This window comes from Etheostoma spectabile, chromosome 22, assembly GCF_008692095.1.
Source record: "Etheostoma spectabile isolate EspeVRDwgs_2016 chromosome 22, UIUC_Espe_1.0, whole genome shotgun sequence".
In the NCBI taxonomy this organism is placed as follows: Eukaryota; Metazoa; Chordata; class Actinopteri; order Perciformes; family Percidae; genus Etheostoma; species Etheostoma spectabile.
The window spans coordinates 12,713,462-12,735,528 of NC_045754.1; the positions used below are offsets into that span (position 1 = coordinate 12,713,462).

Here is a 22,067-nt window from a genome sequence, read left to right on the forward strand (position 1 = left end):
CTTTTGATTCTCGGCATGTGGCTGTTGCCACAGCCAGAATACTAAATAGTTTCAAAAGAGGCTGGAAGCAGCAAAAAAAAACACAAAACCCCCCCCGCTGTTTTTAGGTTTGTTCATGACACCCCCGTCTGTCGCCAGCAATGATGACGCAGCAATTAGTGACGAATCTCTCCGACCAATCATTAGTCTGCAGATTTTTGGTATTGCCTCACCTCGCTTGGAACCTCGACAGCGACGATACTAAAAAAAGTACCTGTTAAGTAGGTAACAGGTACTTTTTTCATAATGGAAAACCAAAAATGGCAAGTAGAGTTGAGGAGGTACCATGCAGTGGAAAAACGCCATTAGTTAAATAAAAACATCTTATTCTTGTAACTTAATGCAAGTATATTCACTACAACAACTATAACCCTGGAACTGGAACTCAACTGAAATCAATGTTTTGAGATTCTTGCATTTTGCCCTTCTTTTCCAGCTTGTTAAATAATATCCATACATTTCAAAAGGTTTTCCTTTCATGACCCTAGTCTCACATGAAAAACTAAGACCATGTTCGTTCCTGAGAGCATGAATTCTGACATTAAACCTGTTCCAAATGGGAACTGACTCTCACTTCCCAACTTCATTGATTACTTAACACCAGAAACAGGCAAAGAGGCATGATGACCCTAGGAAATGTTTACCTGTGGCCCCTCTACTAACTCATCCAACACGAAAAGGACATCTTTTTTCCAGGTACCAATAGTTCCTTCTGATAGCACCCCGTCTGAGGCCCCATGTCCTGTGTAATCAAACCTGTGAAAACATAAATAGAGCAGCCCATGGGTCTCAGAGGATAAAACAAAAGGCTAAGGCCAAAGTTTGTTTATAATTGTTTAAGGCATCATGAGTACAGTATATCTGTTATATACTACACTGAACATAAGATGGGGCCTTTGAGTATTCAGTGTGATGGAGCCATGCCTTTTATATCCAATCACCTCAGGAATAGAGGCTTCGAATGACAATGAGACGTTTGGAAGGTATGTTTTTTAAAGGTCCCATGGCATGAAAATTACACCATTCACTTTAAGTTTTTTTTAAACATTAAGATGAGTTCCCCCAGTCTGCCTATGGTCCCCCAGTGGCTAGAATTGGCGATAGGTGTAAACCAAACGCTGGGTAACCAGTTCTGCTTTTGAGAAAATGAAGGCTCAGATGGGCCAATCTGGAATTTTGCTCCTAATGAGGTCATAAAGGGCAAAGTTACCTCCCCTTTCTCTGCTTTGGCCACCCAGAGAATTTTTCCCACCCATGAGTGAGAGACATCATGGCTTTTAAACATGCAACGTGGCAGTTGGTCAAGGCCACACTGTCAGTCTCCACCATGCCCCCCCCCCTCTTCCTCAAAAGCTACAGACACATACTAAGGACAGCTCATTGTGGGACTGGCTCTAGTGGCTGTAATTCTGCACCAAGGTTGAATTTGGAGAAAGAGACTTCAGATATTGTATTAGGGGACCACTAAGGTCTATATCCATCCAAAGAGCACCATGTCATTGGACCTTTAAAATACTGATATCTTATTAAAAAAACTGCTTAAAACTGTTTTTTGTCTCTAGGTGCGTCTGCTGTTATTTGATCAAGGTTGTAGAAGTGTAACTGTGGGAGTGTTGTGGGCTCTTGCATCTTTTAGATTTCATGCTTCTTATTTTGGCTCATGCAAATCTGTAACACACTTTGGATTGTCTGCGTTCAGTTTTAAGAGCTATATGAATCAAGTTTAATCGCTGATTACAAAAGTTGAATTGTTTTGAAGGTACTGCATGTGTTTCTCAAAACTAAATCTATGGACATTCAAGACCAACACTATATGTATGAGGTATGTCTATTTGAGCTGATCTATTCTGTATTTAGTATTAAATTATGAGCACTGGATGGTATTAGCATGCACACTCGTCAGTGGTGTGTTTGGGTAGCTTACCTAAGGCATGCATGCCCTAGTGACCTACAGAACTCCTCCAGTGCCTCAGCTTTCTGTCCATTCATGTTAGAGCCATATCCTGGGAGGAAGACCACACCTGGGCTCTTCCCCTTCACTCTTCTGTAGGCCAGCTTGGGAAGGTCTGGTCGTGAAGCATACTGAACTGTGGACTTGTGTCTCCTGTCTCCTGGTTGACACAGTGAAAAGTTGCCTGTTATTGCTGTGAAAAAATGTGTTACGTAACGTTAAATTATTCATAGTACTAGCCTACAGTATAATTGCAAAATTAGAAAAACAACAGCTAAATACAATGTTTCAAACACTCCATTTTATAAGACAAGGCTTCTCTTGACGCAAACTTAAAAACCGCGCATGGATCCTGGTGGATCAGCGTGCTTCTTTTTTTTCACATCGACCAAAGACACCAACAATTTGGTCACATACTCTACTAAATCGGGCCAATTAATCCCGAAGCAATTTCATATACTGCGGGAATCAACGTAGACGGCGCAAAAGCATTAACAAGCGCAAACCCCCCCCCCCACCGTTTATATGTCCTAGATTTTTAAGACGACGCAGTCTGTGTGAGCCACACCCCCTGGATTGCGTTTGAATACCCTTTTTTATAAGACTTAAACGTTGTTAATTAGTTGCGCCAAAAGCGGAGACTTGACCAAACCTTGCAGACGTTGTGAAGACAAAGCTGCGAGCCCTCCATTACTTAAAATATGTGAAAGTCCTCTGCGGCAGGACCTCAGCGCGACGGCTGCCATACTGCTACGCGACCCACTGATGAAGTATCGCGAGAGTCACTCACAGAGCACATCTTTCTCTTAATACATCGATGGTTGTAGTCCATTAGGCATTACAAACAGCACAGCTCGGTGGTGAAAGTATTCAGATCATTTAAGTAAAGATAGCAATACTACAGTGAAAAAGTAGAAATACTCCAGTCCTGCATTCATACTATTATCAAAATATTTAACAAAAAGAAAAAATATGCCAGAATGGCCCTTGCCCAATGCTTTACTATGACATTATTAATTGAATTTGTATTGATACATAACTGTGTATGCAGCATTTTAATGTTATAGCTGATATAATATACTGTCGGGCAGTTGATCTTCACTCATATCTTATTATCTGACCATATGTTTTGTATATGCAAAAGAAGGTGACTACAGCCATGAGACAAATGCAGTGGGGTAACAAATAATTAAAAAGTAAAGTAGCTTCAACATGCCTCAAGATTGTAGCCAACTTAAGCTCGACTAAATGTAGCAGTTAGCTTATTCCACCATTTCTGTAGAGTTGCTTGCTTTTAGCAATCATATTTGTTCTGTTTGTTTTGACTCAAGCTCACATCCCAATCCAATAAATGTACTACATTTCTGTACTTCAGTAACACATATAATCTTTTAGCCTATCTATAATGGCAGCTGGAAGACTGTTGGTGTTGAGCGGCATTATAAGCCTTAATTGCCTATAAGTTACTATAAAGTGAAAACCCTCTATATTGGACTTAGTTCTTCAAGTCTATGTGAGTGGTTTTTTTTTTTAATTCATTTTGACTATTTATAGATAGTGGTGGAATTAGTATTCACATTATTTAACAGTAGGCTAGAAATTCAACATGATGAAAATGCTCTCTGAGAGAGAATGTTTTATTGTAGGCCTATGTATGACATTAAATTGTAAATATTGATGCATTTATGTATACGGGTCATTTTAATGGTGTGGTTGAGGTGAGGCTAATTTTATGAACTTTAAGTATTGGCTATAATCTATAACAATAGGCTACATCATATTTGATAAATTAAAGTTTCTTTTTTTTAAATCTGTAGTAGGCCTACAATATTTCCCCCTGGAAAAATGCAGTGGAATATAAATAGAAAATAGCAGATAATAAAAGTATCTCAAAAATGTACTTCAGCAGCTTACAGTAGGCTACAGTTTTTTTTTTTACATTAATTTTATTTTGTATTGTTATTTTATTTGGTCCTCATGGGAATTCAGGCATTAGTGGGTGGCTAAGCTAAAAGAGGTTCCCCAATGCAGAGGTGACTATTGTTTCGGCACCAGATAGGATAATAGTTCGGTAAAAAGATTATTTCGGTACAACGATTAAGAATAATGTTAAGTAGCAGGGAACTTGTGTGTCATGTGAAGTGTCAGTTTGTAACATGACTCAGAGCGTCACAGGCGGAAGGTCACGGAGCAGCAGAACGGAACGGAAGCGGGAGTAAAAAGCCTGTCCGCCATTGTGGAAAATGGTAAGGGATATTCCAGTAAGACACTAGGCAGTTTCGGATTGACTGTGAAATACCATCTGTGGCAGGAGCGTACATTTTAACGGAAGCCTTCTCCACAGACGCAAAGTCGCCGTTTGTAACAACCACAAGAATCAGATCATCGTCAGATCTGACCACGGGAGGAAAACGCCGCCTTGCACCCGTAACAGAGTAATTGGACAACCCGAGAGACGAGCCAAGCACCCAAGTGCAAATAGAGGCAGGATAAAGCAGTGGACCGTCTCACACACAGCTATCAGTTTCGGTTCCTGGAGGATGTCTGCGACCACAGTCGATCAGGTTTGTGTATTGAAAGGCGAAATATGCTAAAAATGTATTAGCCGTGCGGCGAAATGAAACTTTGCCGACAACAGTTTGATCTGGTTTGGCACGCCAGATCAAACAGGCTAAAAAGTCTTTGATATATTGTAGCCATTAGCTGTAACGTAGGCCGACTGTAGGCTATTGCCAACAAACTCTAGCTGTATCCGGTTGCCACTGCGGCACCGTTGAGTTACTTGATGTCAGAGCGTTTGACATCCGGTCAACAACGCGAAGCAACCTGTAGTTAAACGTTAACATCCGGGCTGATGGTTTTAGCTTAGGTTACTGCTATCCTCTGTTCTATTTATTTACCGAGGAGGATACAGCCTGCTCTCTGTGTGATTCTTGTTTCCTGTCGTGATCTGACAAGTCTCCTTTTTCCTGTGCTGCCCATTATTTCAGAGACCTAAAGGACAAGGAAATAAAGGTAAGGCTTTTAACACTGAGGATCAAATGGTGCACAAGCCCTCTTTATTATTACATTGTTTCATCAGTGTGGCGGTACCATCTGTTTTGATTATTGATTAATTAGCTAATATGCTATTTGCTTAGTGAATGTGATTTGGAACTGTAACCTAAACTGCAGCTTATTTATGTTCCCATTGTTGACTGACCTAATTATGCCTTTGTTTTTATAATGTAACACCACACTGAGATCCTGTCAGGTTTTTAGATTTGACCACTACACACCAATGACCAAACATAATGAGCTGATATCCTGAGCCTGACCTATTTGTGACTCCCATTTACAGAACATGTGATTTACTGTCTTCTATTTCCATCCTTAGTGCAAAACGGATCAATGCATCAAAAGGATGGTGTGAATGATGATGATTTTGAGCCTTATCTAAGCAGCCAGACAAATCAGGTAATGTCCTACAATAAGTTCTGCTGCAACTAGTAATCGTGGCCAGTTTTTAGCCTAAAACCTCATGTTATGAACAAATCAGTTGTATATTGTAGGTGTCAGCAACAAAACACATTAAAACAGTCACTCCAGTGTCACTGTGATTTTCTTGTTTGTCACTAAAGATGACAAATGTTCCTATATCTCAACTCACACTCACTCACATCTTTACTGTTCTTAATATGATGTCATCATGTTTAATTATTTGCTTATTTGTTAACTGTATTTTTGTCATCATGTATAGCACATTAACTTTCTGTCCCTATGCCTCACAGAGTAACAGCTATCCACAAATGTCTGACCCCTACATGCCCAGCTACTATGCTCCATCCATTGGTTTCCCATACTCTCTGGGAGAGGCCACTTGGTCCACAGCAGGAGACCCTCCTATGCCCTACCTAACTACCTATGGACAGATGAGCAATGGTGAGCCGCACTTCATTCCTGATGGTGTGTTCAGCCAGCCCGGTGCCCTGGGCAACACCCCTCCCTTCCTGGGTCAGCATGGCTTTAACTTCTTCCCTGGTAATGCAGACTTTTCCACCTGGGGTACCAGTGTCTCACAGGGTCAGTCCACGCAGAGCTCAGTCTACAGTAACAGCTATGGGTACGCCCCCAGCTCGCTGGGTCGGGCCATCACAGACGGACAGGCAGGCTTTGGAAGCGACACCCAGCATACTAAAGTCCCGGTGCTGAACAGCATTGAGCAAGGTATGACGAGCTTAAAACTGGGTACAGACATGGTGGCAGCTGTCACCAAAACCGTGGGCTCACCCCTTGGAGGCACAGCAGGTATGAGCAGTATGGCAGCCAATAGCCTTCCTCCATCGGTCAGCTCGTCCGCACCTAAACCTGCCTCCTGGGCAGCCATTGCCAAGAAGCCGGCCAAGCCACAGCCCAAGGTCAAACCCAAAGCCAACATGGGGATGGGGGGAGGCGCCATACCCCCACCCCCCATAAAGCACAATATGAACATTGGTACTTGGGACGATAAAGGCTCTCTGAACAAGCCCCCATTAGCTCAGAATATGATGCCCCCGCAGCCTATGGTGCAGCAGCCTCTCCTAGCTCAGCCCCAGCCCTTACTGCAGAACCCATTGCCTCCTCAGCCTCAACACCAACACCAACACCAGACCCAACATCAACACCAACACCAACACCAACACCAGCCCTTCCAGCTCCATTCTCTCCAGTCCCCCCAACACCCCCAGCCTATGCCCCCTGGCCCGCCACACATGCACATGTCCTCTCAACCTGGCCCCCCACATCCCCTTCATCAGCAACAACCCCAGCAGCCTGGTCCACCCCCGAATCGTTGGGTGGCTCCCCGGAACCGTGGTGAGGGCTTTGGTCTGGGTGGGGGAGTGCCACTGAGTGCCTCCCATTGCTCTGGAGAAGTGCATCCCGTGTTGGAGAAACTCCGTGCTCTCAACAATTACAACCCCAAAGACTTTGACTGGAACTTGAAAAATGGACGTGTTTTCATCATCAAGAGTTATTCTGAAGATGACATCCACCGATCAATCAAGTACTCTATCTGGTGCAGTACAGAACATGGCAACAAGCGTCTGGATGGTGCCTACCGCTCAATGGGCAACAAGGGGCCCCTGTATCTGTTGTTCAGTGTCAACGGAAGTGGGCACTTCTGTGGTGTGGCGGAGATGCGCTCACCGGTGGACTACAATGCCTATGCAGGCGTCTGGTCTCAGGACAAGTGGAAGGGCAAGTTTGAAGTGAAGTGGGCATTCATCAAAGACGTGCCCAACAACCAGCTGCGACACATTCGGCTGGAGAACAATGACAACAAGCCAGTGACCAACTCCAGGGACACTCAGGAAGTGCCTCTGGAAAAGGCCAAACAAGTGCTTAAAATTATCGCCGCTTACAAGCATACCACCTCAATCTTTGATGACTTTGCACATTACGAGAAACGTCAGGAAGAGGAGGAGGCTCTGAGGAAGGTGAGCTAAACATACTAAACACATAGCCCTGTCAGCTGTAAATAGCTTGTTTGTATACATGAGACAGTTCAGTTTAGTTACCCTTTAAAAGGTATGTCACTTTCCCTGAGTCACTGTTACAGGCTGTAGCCAGAGTGTAATCAGCTGAGCTTGTTCCACCTGCTCTTTAGACAGAGGTTGTAACATCCTGTTGCAGCTTGGTGTAAATGGAAGTCCCCAGAGGCCTCTCAGCAGATGACATGCCACCATCACTCATAGGCAGGTTCAGGAAACCCTGATTCCTCATCAGCCATCTTGTGCTGTTGAGATTGCGACAATCTTCCCAAGTGGAGTTAGATGCGTAGATGTTTCCTGAAATAGCCCACATTCCTGGCATTCCTCCTTTCAGACAGAGGCAGATGTAGGCTCTGATCTCCCTTTGAACGCCAAGCCTCTCTGCTTTCCCCAGGCTCCTCATGCTTTATTAGTTGTTAACAACATAAGCCCTCGGCCTGCATGCTGGCTGCAACGTCCCTCAGAGTTGGTATAGTTCGCCTCAGATGTTCTAAGTGGTTGATTTAAAAAGAAATGTTTCCCAGTAAAATACACGATAAAAATGCATGATTACATTTGTCTGTGTAAGTCTGCGTCCTCCAAAACCTAAATATGTTGCATTGGTAAACAGTGTGTATCACAAATGATAGTCTAAGCGGTAAAAACTGTGTGGGATGCTACTGCTGTGGAGAAACAGCAGCCAAGGAGAGAATAACATGTTCTCACTGCTAGTGTTCTGCTGAATCCAGTCTTAGATTCACCAGTATGCTAATCTAATTGCGTTTAGAAAAAACAACAACCATGACCCACTCCCTCCTTTCCTCCCACTCCCCCACTGCTGGTGCTCCATTGATGCTGTATTGACTCCTCTGTGCTGACCTTGTTAATATGCGCTGGGTTACTTTCTCATAAATATTTCAACTCAATGTTTTCAGGCTTCTGAAAACAACCTGTCAGTAGAAAGCCTGTTTCATCCTGCGTTGTGCAGGCGTTGCGCTGTGCTGCTTTTGTAGCCCCGACCTCCTACATGACAGGATTGGCCCAGCCGAGGCCTCACCCTCCTTCGCCTGACAAGGTTAATTGTTCTCTATTGTTTGGCCTGTCCTTCCCGAACTTTGAGAGGTGTCAAACCAGCACAGCTACCTGCACCATAACACCTTCCTAAAGTGTTTTTTTAAAGATAACTTTGGATCTAAATGTTGTTGCAGGATTTTATTAGCATAACTAATTTTGCAATTAATACTTCCCCTGGATGTACTGTAATAAGGAAGCTCACGCTGTGTTATGGTGAATATCAGCCTGCTGTCTCCAGAGCCACAGCCCAGTCTGAGCAGCCATTCTGGGGATAGAGTTACACTAATCTCACAGGCCTCTCCCAGACCACTGACATAGACAACCACTCCTCAAAAAGGACACTGTATTCCTATTTTATTGTAATTAATGACACTCCCTTGCATTTTTGATATTTGAGGTGTGTTGTGATTACTTATGTTTCATTGAGTAAGCATGTTGTGTTTATGTGCAAGCCCGACCGGCATTACTACAAGCTTAGTGTAGTGGCTGCAGTGTAAACACATCTGACCGTTTTGGTTCGTACATACCTGACGCCTTTTACTCTGATTTTCTTACAGCCTTGTCTCACTTATTTTAACACTTTAAAACTAAACGGAGAAAGTAAAGGTATCCTTACTTTACTGAATGATTAGTTTTCCTGCCAGTGTAGTGTAACTCAGTATATCAACACTGAGAAATAAAGACATGCCTAAAAATGTTTTCAACTTAGGGGCCTGTAAATGCTTTTTTTTTGTAAATGACAAATAATGATTTTTGTTTTTACATAACTGTTTGACATGTCTTTAATTAAGTTAAGTTAAATTGTGCTCATATTAGAATATAATCTCAGAGACAAACAATAGATAGATAGAATATACCATCATTTGGCTTTGTAAACCAGTACTTTCCATAAAGAACAGGAAGTCTTACTGTACAAACTATAAAAACACATGACAGTAAAAATGCATTTAGTTTTAGTCTTCAGAAGTGACAGCTGTTTTTAAATAGTCAGAATTGATGGAAAAACATTTATTTTTAGATTACTTTCAGCAGCACATCATATCTCAACATCAGTCCCCGATTGACTGATGCTGTTAACTCGTTACTAGACTTTGAGTTGGAATTGATTTAAAAAAAGTTCCCTACAAATAATATATTCTATGTATAATTCATAACGCACATTTAAATGTACTCAAAATAGAAACATTCAATGAATCCTAAGTAATTAATGAGATTTGCTGAGTGGTACGAGTGCAGATAGACACAAAAAGACATTAATTCTATACATCTGTTCTAAGGAGTCAAATCAATATCAATCGCCTTCTTAAATGGCTTTTGATCATCTCTGACACTAGATCGCACCTTTGGGACTCAAAAATCAAGTGTCACATCTTCTAAAGGTCCTGACACACCAAGCCAACTGCCAGGAACTAGTGGGCTGACGTGAGGCGATGCCACAATCTTCCTTCGTCGCCTTTGTCTTGGCCAAAAATTAGCACTGGAACACACTGCAAAGACTACAGCCGATGGCCAAATACCGCGTACGTTCTGCGCCTGCGTAAGACGAAATAACTCTCCATACCAGCACGCGGCATTAATCTAGTTGTCATTCAAAAAAGGAAACTGATGCAAACGTTGCCATGATACCCACGAGAAGCAGCATTTGACCGGATTCAAGAGCAGCAGAACAGTGCCTACGGCCCCTCTGCTTCACTACCCGCAGGATGGCAGCGGACCCCGGGAGAATGCAAACTAGAGTGTCCCTATCCCAGGCTGTCATCCGTACTCTCCGCAAAGAATTCTCCCTACGTTGCGTAGCGGAGAGGAGTGACTGAGCTCGAGCTGCCTGCTGCTGACTCGTTAGCTAATGTTAACCAACGTGCCTTAATTATACACTGGTTGCAGAAAATTAGCCAAAGAAAGTTGTCACGCATCTGGCGATAGCGATGTGTTTTCCTATGATGTGACAAGAGTGTGTGAATGAAACATTAAGTTGTTACATTTGACTAATTTTAGCTACTGCTTACATTTGTTTGTGTTCTTGTTCAGTACTGATTATCTTTGTTTTTTCTCTCTTGCCAGGAGCGCAATAGAAATAAACCGTAACCTTCAAGCAAGCTCTCTGCTAGAACTGCAACACTAATGACGTAGGACCTTAAACAAAATTTGCTTAACCACAAGGAGGAAAGGCTCTCACAAATTTCCGCTCAAGACAACAATGTATCTGAACACTTGAACATGACAGTAGATGGACTCATCTGTATCTGTTGACTGGTGCATCAAATCCTGTGTTCCTGTCTCACGAGAAAAAGAACGTAACCCACTTTAAAAACTCTGTGGTTAAAGCACTTTCAGTCCTAAACAGCCTCTACCAATACCCTTAACTCTCTAACTCTGTGTTTTTCTTTGATTTTGTTTGTGAGCAACTAACTGACTAACAGAAGTAGTCAGAAGATTTCACCAGGCTTATTTGTAATTTTTTTTAATGCCTCAAATGTTTGGGATATTGCTGAGCTTCCTCAGCTCCTGAAGAGAATTATAGATGATCTGTATGAATTAATCTATTACTTGAATCTGTATTCAGCCATCTGACCCTCCTCAGACAGAGGTTTGGATGATTGACAGATGGGACAAAATAATTAGGAAACAGCCACAATCATGCCAATCATTGGATGTATCCTCCCTCTACCTGTTCCCTTCCTTTTCTACATCTGTTTCTGTGTACCAAAAGATTACAATTATGCAGCAGGCTGGCAAGCTCTGGCCAGTGCACATATTTTGTTTTTTGTTTTTTTGTCTCTCGTGATTCTGTCATTCTGAAGTGCATTTGTCTGAGGAGAAACCTGCTGCTCTGGTAGAACTAGCGGTGGCCTCCTTGGGCCCTGTGGTAGACTGTCTTTGCTCTGATGTTGACGTACTCTACTGTACCTCAGGCTCAGTCAGACTGTCTGTTCCCAACAACTCTCAGCACTTTTGGGAGAATCCCATCACTCCTCCTGCTTGGCTTGACTGGGATTCCCCCAAAACGGCGAGACATCCACTGCAAAGATGTGGCAGTTTTCTCCTCTAGGTAACTCACTAGCTAAATAAAAAAGACCCATGTTTTTAGCGCAAACCGTGCTTTTGTGTTTTTACTTATTTGCCTCAGAAATGTATGCGTTACTTCTATGCTTCACCGTCTCACACACTCACATGTAAACTTTTCTCCTGCAGCACAAACAGATCCTTTCTTTTCTATTTGCGTATGGGCCTCTAAATAAGCTAGTGTATATAGCAGCTCCGTTTCCACATCTGCTTTGCATTGCAGCATATAACTAACAATAAGTGTAACATGTATTGGTGTTTAGAGGGGAGGAATTGACCATATAGTCAAAGGTGTACAATAAATAGACTTGAAGATGACACTACATCAACATGCTTGCTATGTGGGAGGCAGCTCTGCCAGCCTAAAGGGGGTTTGCATCACAATACAACTGCAGGGTTAACCAATATTGAAGTGTGTAACAAGGCCATGGTCATACAGGCAGTGGTGAAAAGTAACTAAGTACATTTACTCAGGTACTGTACTAAAGCACAATTTTGAGGTACTTCTACTTGAGTACTTCTATTTTCTGCCACTTTATACTTCTACTCCACAACATCTTGGAGGCAATGTACTTTTTACTTCACCACATTTATTTGATCGTCACTTTCAAGGTTCTGATTTCACAAACAAAAAAAACATACAATAATCATATAAAACAAATGCATTGTTACAGATTATTTGGCTCATGAACTTTCCCCTCAACACTTCTCAGATTGTTTCATTTAAATAACTATTAAAATTACCCAATATTTCACAAAAACACAAAGATTAAAGACAAGTCCATACAAATGGGAACAGATATGTGTTACAGACCTTTTTCTTCTTCTTTCCTTGCCCATTAATCATCTCAAAACCCCTCAGATTTATCTTGTGACCTTTTGGGACCGACCCCTAGATTGGGAACCAGTGAACTAAACCAGCTAACTGTGTATGAAGTAGTTAAAACTAGCTCCACCTCAACCAACTGCTAGAGTAAAATGCTGCTTATGACGATGCATCAATATTAACAATCTAATATTGTCACATATAATAATACATTAGTCAAAGGGGCCATTCTGCAATTTATATGAATATATTTCGTTGATAATGCTTCTGTAGCCTAGTTGTATGGAATTTTGAATGCAGGGTTTTTTACTTGTAATGACGTATTGTTACATTACAAACTCAAAAGTGGTACATTACTGATAATCCCGTCTATTATGTGCATTAAGCTTGCGGACAAATTGTGTAACATGTTGGGGTCTATTGTGCATGTTATGTATTGTATTATGTTTTTCTTAATCCACAGGAAAATAAATTGACATTATTAATTAGTACTCCCAGATTCTGCTGTACAATGAGTGATTTTATCATATCAAACATTTCTTACTTGCTTTTCATATTCTCCGTACACCTTTATTTTACCCTGAAATGAATAACATTCCTTTCACTGTCTGCCCACCAGAGTGCGCCATCGTATCATGGTTCTTTTAAACAGCTCGCAAGAAATCCAACAAAGCCTTTCCTAAGCAGCAAAGCCCTCTTTCTTCTCAAGCCCTCCAAATCATACAGACACAATTATACCAGGATGAGAAGTACTTGTTGTGCTTCCACAGCTTTTTTGGGGCAATTAAAGCCAGCTCGCCAAGCTGTGCAGTGAGAGGTGGTGAAGAGAGGGAGAAAGAAAGAAAGAAAGAGGATGCGAGTGGGGAGTGAGAAAAATCCCTCTTTGTGTTTGTCAAGGAGGAAGAAAGAGCTATAATTATAACATTGGAGGCTTTGGATTGCAACCTCTCTCCTCTGTGTGTTAATTTGTGCATCCATCAGGTTTTTGCAGGCGTTCTTTGAAAAGACCACACTTTTCCTGCCTTCATTTGTCTGTGAACACAAAACTAAACAAGGAACTCACTATTTATTCGCCTCACAACGCCCTCACCATTACTAGTGGTGTTTGATGGTGCCAAACTGTACACTTTCTCAAATATGCAGAACACTGATTTAATTAGAGAACTCTGGTGTGATGCTGATTTTCCTTTGTTTATGGGATTAATGAAAAGTCCTGTGGAACATTTATTTCCAGGTCTTTTTGCTTTATCATTACTATTGAACACTGCTTTAATCAACAAATTAAATAGGAAAATATATGCACTACAAGCCCCTCTCCCTTCTTTCATTTAATATCAATGGCTTGTCATGTTGTTGTTTACCATTTTAAGATCAAACTAACTGGTTAATGACTTTAATGTTAGCAGCATTTAATCCGCCCACATCCAAAGTGGTCATAGCTGTTCCAAGAAAATGCCAAGAAAACTTTTCCTTCATCTTTTTTTTTGTGTGCAAACTATCAAAATGTCTTTCCGGAAAGGGATTCAGTTGAGTGAAGATGAGAGAGAAGGGGCATCCTCTGCTTTAGTGAGCTGAAATGCCTTTGAAAATTTCAGTCACACACTAAAGACTCACCAACACGTGGCTCAAGGCAAGGTTAGGGCACGTCTCAGGGTTGGCACTTCTTCGAAGTTTTGAAGATTTTTACACTCTGGGCCATGGCGTGTCACTCAATGGGTCCTCACAGAACATTAGTCCTATTGATGACTATGCTAACTGACATGCGGTTGATCAGAGGAACCTGAAATTATTTTAAATGTGTGTCTGCTTTGCTGATTAGCATTGTTTGTATATCGTAGGGAAGCGTCTACACATGTTGCTTTAGGTTGGCAGTGCAAGGTGGGGTAAGTGAAAAATAAAAGAACATTACCAATGACTAATGTAATGGGACTCACAGTTGCGTTTTATAGTCACAGCTACATTTAAGTTTTAAGCTGTTGGTGGTCAGGTGAAATGATCAGCAGGTTACAAAAAAGAAAAATAATGGGTTCTGACTGACAGTAATGTCGAAGTTTTCTTCCTGCCCTTTTCCAAAATGTCTCTGTTGCCATGGTTCTATTATTATCTATGAACTGAAAGTAGAGGCTGAGCATTTTGCCGAACACAATGATATGATGTAGATCTAAGCTGGGATGGCTGGATTGTTCTGCATATAATGAAAGAGAAATGGAAGATTTGCAATCCGATCTTTTCTTAATATTTTTTGTAATTCTGTTAATGCAGGTGTTGAATAGGGAAAATAATTATCACATATATGACATTCTGATTTCAATAGATCTACATGATATCATCATCATATTTTTGTTTAATGCTTTTTTTTTTAAAGTAAAGAATGAAGGTTCAAAGAGCAGTAATGCTGCACATCTCGGTTTAAGAGTTGTTATTGTATCTGATGCCCACAGGTAGGCGCCATCCTTTAAAGAGAAACAGACTTAAACCTACTTCTATAAGACCCGTACGGTTTTGAACATACATACCTACATACACACATATACATGATACAAGAGTTTGTACATATCCATTTTTATGTCTCACTTCATATTTTGCAATTATTAGAGAGGACTTGCCCACAACTATGGGAGTTAGTGGTAAAAATGTTTAGAATCAAAAGCAAAGCAGCAGAGGCCAGGATATCCTTTAGTCCCTAGTATGGGTCAAGCTCCGAAATTGCTGAATACTACATTTACCATGATATAACAACATTTTATTATTTTATTAAGCTTTCTATATGCCTTTTAAAAATGTTAAGTCTCAATACCGAGCCCAGATAACCCTAAAGACATCATAAAACGGTGTGGAGTAACCCTTAAAGAAAATTCTGGATTTTAGAGAACCTTAAAAAGGTACAGCACACAAATTATCCGTAGGTGACAATTTTTTTGCATTACTCAACTGGAAGCATGGATGAAACTGACAATTTAAACCAATATTGCAACTACAAGGCAACTCTCTTCCTAAGTATTTTATATTCATTTGATTTATGAAGCTTTTCAGTAGGAATAACAAATGCAGTGTGTTTGTCAGCAATCTGTAAGAGCACTCTTCACAACTCTCTTCACAAGTTTGTTGGACAAATGAAATGTTTACGTAATACGTATAGAAACGGAGAATAATTAGGGTCATTAATCTGTTCAAACATTTCCTGGCAACACAAAGCACCTATCAAATAAATGCCACAATGTTGATGCAACTCCTTGTGTAAGACTCCTGTGCATCGCTAATATAAGTGAAAAGGTCTTTGTGCAAAGAGGAGTGCCTTTGTATGCAGCTGAAGTTAAGATACTTGCATTTCCCGCTGTCCTTCAGAGATCTAAAATGTACACTAAAGAGACACGAGAAAAGACAGCTCCATCAATCCTGTTTTATGATGCTTTAAAATCTACTGGAGAGTGAGTGCATATGGCAAATGGGGAAGGGGGGGCAGAGATAATGCACAAACAAAAAGAACCATACTTTGAGCAAATTTTGAAGGTCTCTCATCTAAGATAATCAGAGCATATCTGGGCCATCATTATTCATTTTACAGTTCTGCTGTGATGTTTCAGGTAATTGTCAGTCCAATCTTTAATTTGCGGATAAGTAAAATCAGTATGGAAGTAGAAAGAGCAAAGTGGATGGAGAAAGAATGAGTAAAATAAAGAAGAAGATTTTTTGGAGGACTGCTTCTGTTTTTATTATTATTATTCACTAATTTCTATCTGCATGTATATTTTGCTGCATTGCTCTTTAAGGACACTTAGCTACACCCAGCGCAGGGCTTCATAAATATGAATCTTTAATTTATGGACCAGGCGAGTAAAATATATGAATTGAAGGAATAAAAGAAAGCGCTGCATGCAGAGCTTTGGCACCACATTTATACTTCATAACTGGACTGCAACCTTTCTTGTGCTGTAGAGATGATGAGTGGAGACACACTACCTGTGGTCTGGCTGCTTATTGAATTCAAAGGTTGGAATATGTCCTGTGCTGGAATGGTGTGTTCAAGGCAAGGTTTTGCATCGCAGGGGGTATAGTGCGGAATGGAATGGTCTGAAATGTAATGCATTTGAAATGAAATGAAAAGGTGCAGAGGAATGAAATAGGACATGGCCTGCAGTCCTGGGACTCACTGGTCTACACTCAGCTGTATATGTATGTGTGTGAACATTGTATGTGTGTGAGTGCATGGCTTCGTGCAAGTACACGTTGAGTGTGTAATGTGATGCGAGCTGCCTTTGCTCCTGTGACTTCCTCTTCCACCCTCCTGTTCTGGCCTGATGGAGATTAAGGGCCATTAAAGGCTCTCTGCTGCATGTGCAGTTTCTATTGATCACATCGACTCAACCCACTGTAGCCAATGATCCGATTACAAGTGTTGTACCCCATCCCTATCCCCTCCCCCTCCATCTTTCTTTCCTCCTTACCCCTCCCTTCTCTTTTTCCTCTCGCCCACCCTTTGTGGTTCACGGTGCTCTGTGGAGGTTGCTCTGCCTCTGCTGATGTCAGCACTGGGGCATACCCAGAAGACCCTGAGACCCCCTAGGCAAGCCGCTAAAAATCTGCTTGCATGTCTGTCTGTATTTTTGTCTTTTGGCCTCTGTCCACTCACACATCTTACCCATTCTTCGCTTCTGTGCTCTCACCATCTCCAGTCATCTCCAAACACAGCAGGGTTATGATGAGCTTTATTTCTACATGAGAGAGATGGATCGGCCATGCCTTGAAGAGCTAAATGAGTTGAGACAGTCTGAGAGGAATCAGCTCAAACCCACAGACTCGCCCCCTCTCCGAACATCATCCCCTCCCATTGCTTGCATGGTCAAATAGCCCTCGGGGAGCTTTCCGTGAGACCACTGTGGTTATTAGCATTGACAGAGGCTCATGGAAATCTTTTTAGTTGCAACTATACAGGAAGTGTCTTTCTATGCTGCTAATTCAGGGGGATTTCCACCGAACTGGCAACCTATTCCCTCCCAGAAACTCCTTATCTTAAAGCCGTCTGGTACCTTAAGTGTCAGATTTTAGGTTTTTTAGTCACACTGGTCTGGTGGTCTACTCATTTTGTCTAGACTGCAATGTCTGGAAAACCACTGAATGGATTACCATTGAATTTTATTCAGACATTTATGGTGCTCAGAGGATGAATCCTTTGAATTATTTTTTGGGGCACTTAGGCCTTTATTTCCACAGGACAGATGAAGACATGAAAGGGGAAATGACAAGCACCAAAGGGCCGGAGGTCAGAATCGAACCCATGGCCACTGCATTGAGGCGTAAACCTCTAAATGTCCGCCTGCTCTAACAACTGAGCAATATCATCAGGTAAAAAATGTGCCCACTACTTTAGTGAATGACCAAATACCTGCTAAACTAATGACATCAGCCTTAGCTGCATTTTGTGTTTGGTACTAATTAACAAACGTTATCATGCTATCATGCTAAACTAAACTGGTGAACCTGGTGAACATCAGCATGTTAGCATTTAGTTCAAAGCACCGCTGTGCTTAAGAGACTCAAAGAGCTGCTAGCATGACTGTATACTCGTCCTGACTTTAGTCCTCTACACTGCTGTTAAAAACTGATTTGGCATTAAATGCAAGAAAAAGTTTAAATCAAATAGACATGCAGCTGTGTGAGTTGAGTGTCTCAAATTGTTTTACATGATGGTCATCAAGTCAAACATTTGGCCTGTTGAGATTATCTGACTGACATCATTTCATAGTCCTTTTTGAGTGAACAGAAACTCTAAATACCTTAAGGACAAGTTTGATTCCATGTTAAATACTGTAATACATATTGTTATTTATTTAAAGTAAAGTCATGTGTGGTGACAGAACTGGGTCTGATAGCAGTCAGAGCTGTGTGACAGAAGTTGTTCTCTCTGTCCTGGTTCTATCAATCAGCTGCACCAGTAAGGGATTCACAGGACCCCAAACAACCAGGAAACAATGCAGAGAGAATAACTGAAACTACATCAATTCACCACAGGATGAATCCCTCACTACAAAAGCAAATATGTTGGATTTTTTAACAATTTAATATACATTTATATAAATATATATACATACATACATACATACATACATACATACATACATACATATTAAATTGTTAAATGCATGATATGCCTTGGAGGAGAAATCCAATATATATACTATATATATAAATAAATTAATGAAGCAATGGATCCATATTCAACAGTTTTTTGTTGATTCTCATTAAATATGTGGATGCTTTGCTTTGATATACAGTAGAATCCTTGGGGCCAGATCAGGGCCAGAGCTGGAAGATGAATAAAAAGGAAGGTCCATTATACTCACAACTGGCAGGGCCTTGAGAATAGGACCACATGGGTGGGTTGGAGGCTTGTACACAGCTTTACTCCTTGGATGAAAGGCTCACTGTGATGAGTGTCCAAGGAGAGAACATGAGAGCGCAACATTATAATGTGAGTCAGACCCCTGAGAGCATAACAAGTTTGGCGATAACACAATTTAAAACAGATTTTCATCTATTTACACACCCCTATCAGCAGAGTCATCCTCCGTCTTCAAAATGCATGGAGATTACCATGAAGAAACCTAATTGGTGTGTGCTCATCTGGGCTTTGATACTGTGCACAGGCTGGGCAAAGGCACTGACCTTCGCCGCTACTGCAATTACATCATAGGGCAGCTCCCATTCTCATGCATATTAATGCAGGTTCTGGAGGCATCACCCACACCTTTGATTCCTTGGGATCTGAGTTCCCCATTGCATGACAAGTGTATCTGGATACAAAGTGTATGTAATGGATTTCTGCTTCAGGAGAGATATAGCCCACGAGCAGGGCCAGATCAAACTTGCACACAGTTTTCTCTGCAGGGGGATGAGAGCGATACTGTGCGTTTGTGCAAAAACGTGTAAAAATTAGTTAGCGTGTGCAGTCAGTCAGTCTCAAATGCATCAGACTATCATTCGGAAGCATGTAACTAAGAGCCTGATGGATAACACAAAAAGTTAGATCCAAAGGTTAATCAGAATCCTCTTTTGCCTCATTTTGCAGTGCTATTAATGGCCTAATGAGGTCACCATCATTTTACCACAATAGGACATTTTATTTTGGAGCAGATATATTTAGACTGAAAGACACATGAAGTATGCTAATTGCAGGAGTGTCCTTGGTGTATCTCAGTGTTTCCTCTACATTCATTCAGCAGTAATGGACAGAAACAGTGAAAATGTTTTCAGAATGTAAAACTAGCATAACAAGTGTTTTTTTCACCCCACAGTCAGTAGTGTTGCGACTGAGGATAAACCGGGGATAAATAAAAAAATCCCTAAGGACTAGCACTGAAAAGAATTACAGAGGAGATCCTGGTTGTATTTTCCATGTCAAATTGCAACATGGTGCTGGTGCAGAGACGTTTGTTGCCAGTAGAGGGCCTTGTTGTTATAACATAAAGCTCACCAATGGTTGGTTCCATTTTCTAACAGCCACACACTGATTTGATTCCAGAGACAATGCTGATTCAATGCCTCTAAATGCATTGAAATAAATGTCATACTGAATATTCACATTTTACAGATTTACCTTTAATTATATTAGATTTTTGTAATCTAATATTTCAACATGTAAAACATACATTTTATAATTCCTGCAGTACCAACAAGCCATTGCAATTATTCTGAATTACTCTGTTTGAGATAATTTGCACAGTTCCTAATGTTCTATTTTTGCTTATTCTTATTTAAATATATAATCTGATTTAACATGCTGACATGTCGAAACAGTAGAGTGCACTATTTCCAACTGAATTAATAAATGACTCTTAACATGTACTGTATGAAGCCACATTGCTCTGTTTGCCATCATGCCATAAAAGGCCTGAAGCAGCATTAACTTCTCAGAGCTGTGAAAGAGCTTTGCTCACCAGGGAGCCAATAGGGGACTAACCATCACATGAATTGGCTCCATTTGCTGCTGCTGCACTGATCGTGTCATGCATGAGCATAAAAAAAACCCAAATCTGTGCAAATAGAAAAAGAAGATTATTTAATTTTGGGGGCATTTATGACTGGATAAAATAAGAGAAATGTAGCTAGAGGGCGGATGGATCTGAATGTGAATCAAGCTCAAATTGAATGGCGATGCTGTGTATTAGTTACATCTGATCATTGTAGCAGCATCCACTAATATTGAATCGCCATAATGAGTAAATTAGTGGGTCTCCATCTGTGGCATTGCAAACTTACAGCCACACATGCTGACTTCATTCACAGACTCCTGCTGGGTGTGTTGGTGGAAAATAAACATACACAGATTATTTCACACATGTTACAGCAGCTACAGCACAATGCACAAAAGGGTGCATTGTAGCTCGCATATACACTTTAATTCACACACTCGCTGCTGTGAAAATGTTGGCACAGAGAAGGCTTAATTTATTGTTAAGTCACAATCGGACAGGTCTTTCCAGCAGTACTATTGATCTAGACTGAGAACCCCCAACCCTTACCCCCCCCCCCTTCTTGTGGCCCTCCCTCTGTGGTTACATTGCTGGTTACATTGCTTCCTGTGTCATGGAGTGCACTGTTACATATATCTCTGTTTCATTGCACATTTAAGATTGATTTACCGTGCCTCTTGCTTTATGCTAAGAAACAGGAAACATCTTATATGTTTGGTGTCAAGCGAGCTTGCTTCTCAAAAAAAACAAAAAAACATCTCAAGACAAGAAGCCGACAAATAAAAATAGACCAAAAAAATGTCTTCATTTACTTACTATGGCCTAGATATTGACTGCTCTGCAGCCTCAGAGCATTAGAATTTAGAGGGGATGCCTCCTTTCATCCGTCATATGTGAAATGATCAGGGCATAAAATGTGGAGCTCAAATAATTAAAAGCAAATGTACAACCCAGTATTATGATTTTTAGATGAAGAAACCGATTGTTAAACATACATTTAAATAAATATGCAGGCAGCCTAAAGAGGGCTACGAGTAATTGCAGAAAAATTGCAACCCATAATTATGGTCTCAGTCATTAACACTTTATCTGGGTGGAATAAAGCAATTCATATCACAATTCCAAATCTCTTTGCAGAAATTAAAAACCTCCCTTCCCATCCCTGGGTGTGAGAATGTAAATTTTTAGATACATAAAAAAAATAGTGGGATGTAAATATGCATACACACATGCAGCCATATTCACAATCACTTACACACACACACATTTTCAAATTCATACACACACACACACACACACGCATTTACGTATCATCTGCAGCCATCTGGTCTAAATGATAGGTAATTAACTCAGGCCTGCCTTCGTCTCTGTGGCTGGTGGGCTGACATATAGGAGCTCTTCAGGAGAATATACTACGTGAATCAAGGACTTCAAAAGAATAAGAGGACAAGGGAGTGAGTGAAGGGAAGGACATGGAGGAGGAGAACTGGGTTGATGTTTGTGAATGATGCTGCATAAACCCAGAAAGGCAGCGCAGAGAACCATTACAATGATGGTAGGGAAAAAAACTGGAGATGATGGAAAGAGGACATACCAGGTCATAGAGATGATGTACACACACACACACACACACACACACACACACACACACACAC

The 22,067-nt window shown here is 41.0% G+C and overlaps 2 protein-coding genes and 1 long non-coding RNA gene across 3 annotated transcripts in view; 2 read left to right on the forward strand and 1 right to left on the reverse strand.

Annotated features, from left to right (window-relative positions):
* The window catches only part of abhd10b (abhydrolase domain containing 10, depalmitoylase b), a 5,075-nt gene extending 2,291 nt beyond the window's left edge, over positions 1-2,784 (reverse strand). The window contains exons 1-3 of the mRNA XM_032504495.1: positions 2,643-2,784; positions 1,964-2,150; positions 684-795 (exon numbers count right to left, since the gene is read on the reverse strand). Of these exons, the coding sequence (XP_032360386.1) occupies positions 684-795; positions 1,964-2,150; positions 2,643-2,736 (393 nt within the window). The 5' untranslated portion in view covers positions 2,737-2,784. The remainder of the gene's footprint in view (positions 1-683; positions 796-1,963; positions 2,151-2,642) is intronic.
* Positions 2,785-4,063: 1,279 nt separating this feature from the next.
* Positions 4,064-12,941, forward strand: ythdf3 (YTH N6-methyladenosine RNA binding protein F3). Its single transcript, XM_032504461.1, has 6 exons — positions 4,064-4,236; positions 4,335-4,554; positions 4,981-5,005; positions 5,367-5,446; positions 5,761-7,446; positions 10,615-12,941. Exons 2-6 carry the CDS (start codon positions 4,531-4,533, stop codon positions 10,636-10,638), a joined length of 1,839 nt encoding a protein of 612 aa, XP_032360352.1. The 5' UTR covers positions 4,064-4,236; positions 4,335-4,530; the 3' UTR covers positions 10,639-12,941.
* Positions 7,455-10,078, forward strand: LOC116672595 (uncharacterized). The gene is made up of 2 exons (XR_004327599.1): positions 7,455-9,633; positions 9,671-10,078. It is a non-coding gene; the product is annotated as an uncharacterized LOC116672595 (long non-coding RNA).
* Positions 12,942-22,067: the final 9,126 nt, after the last annotated feature.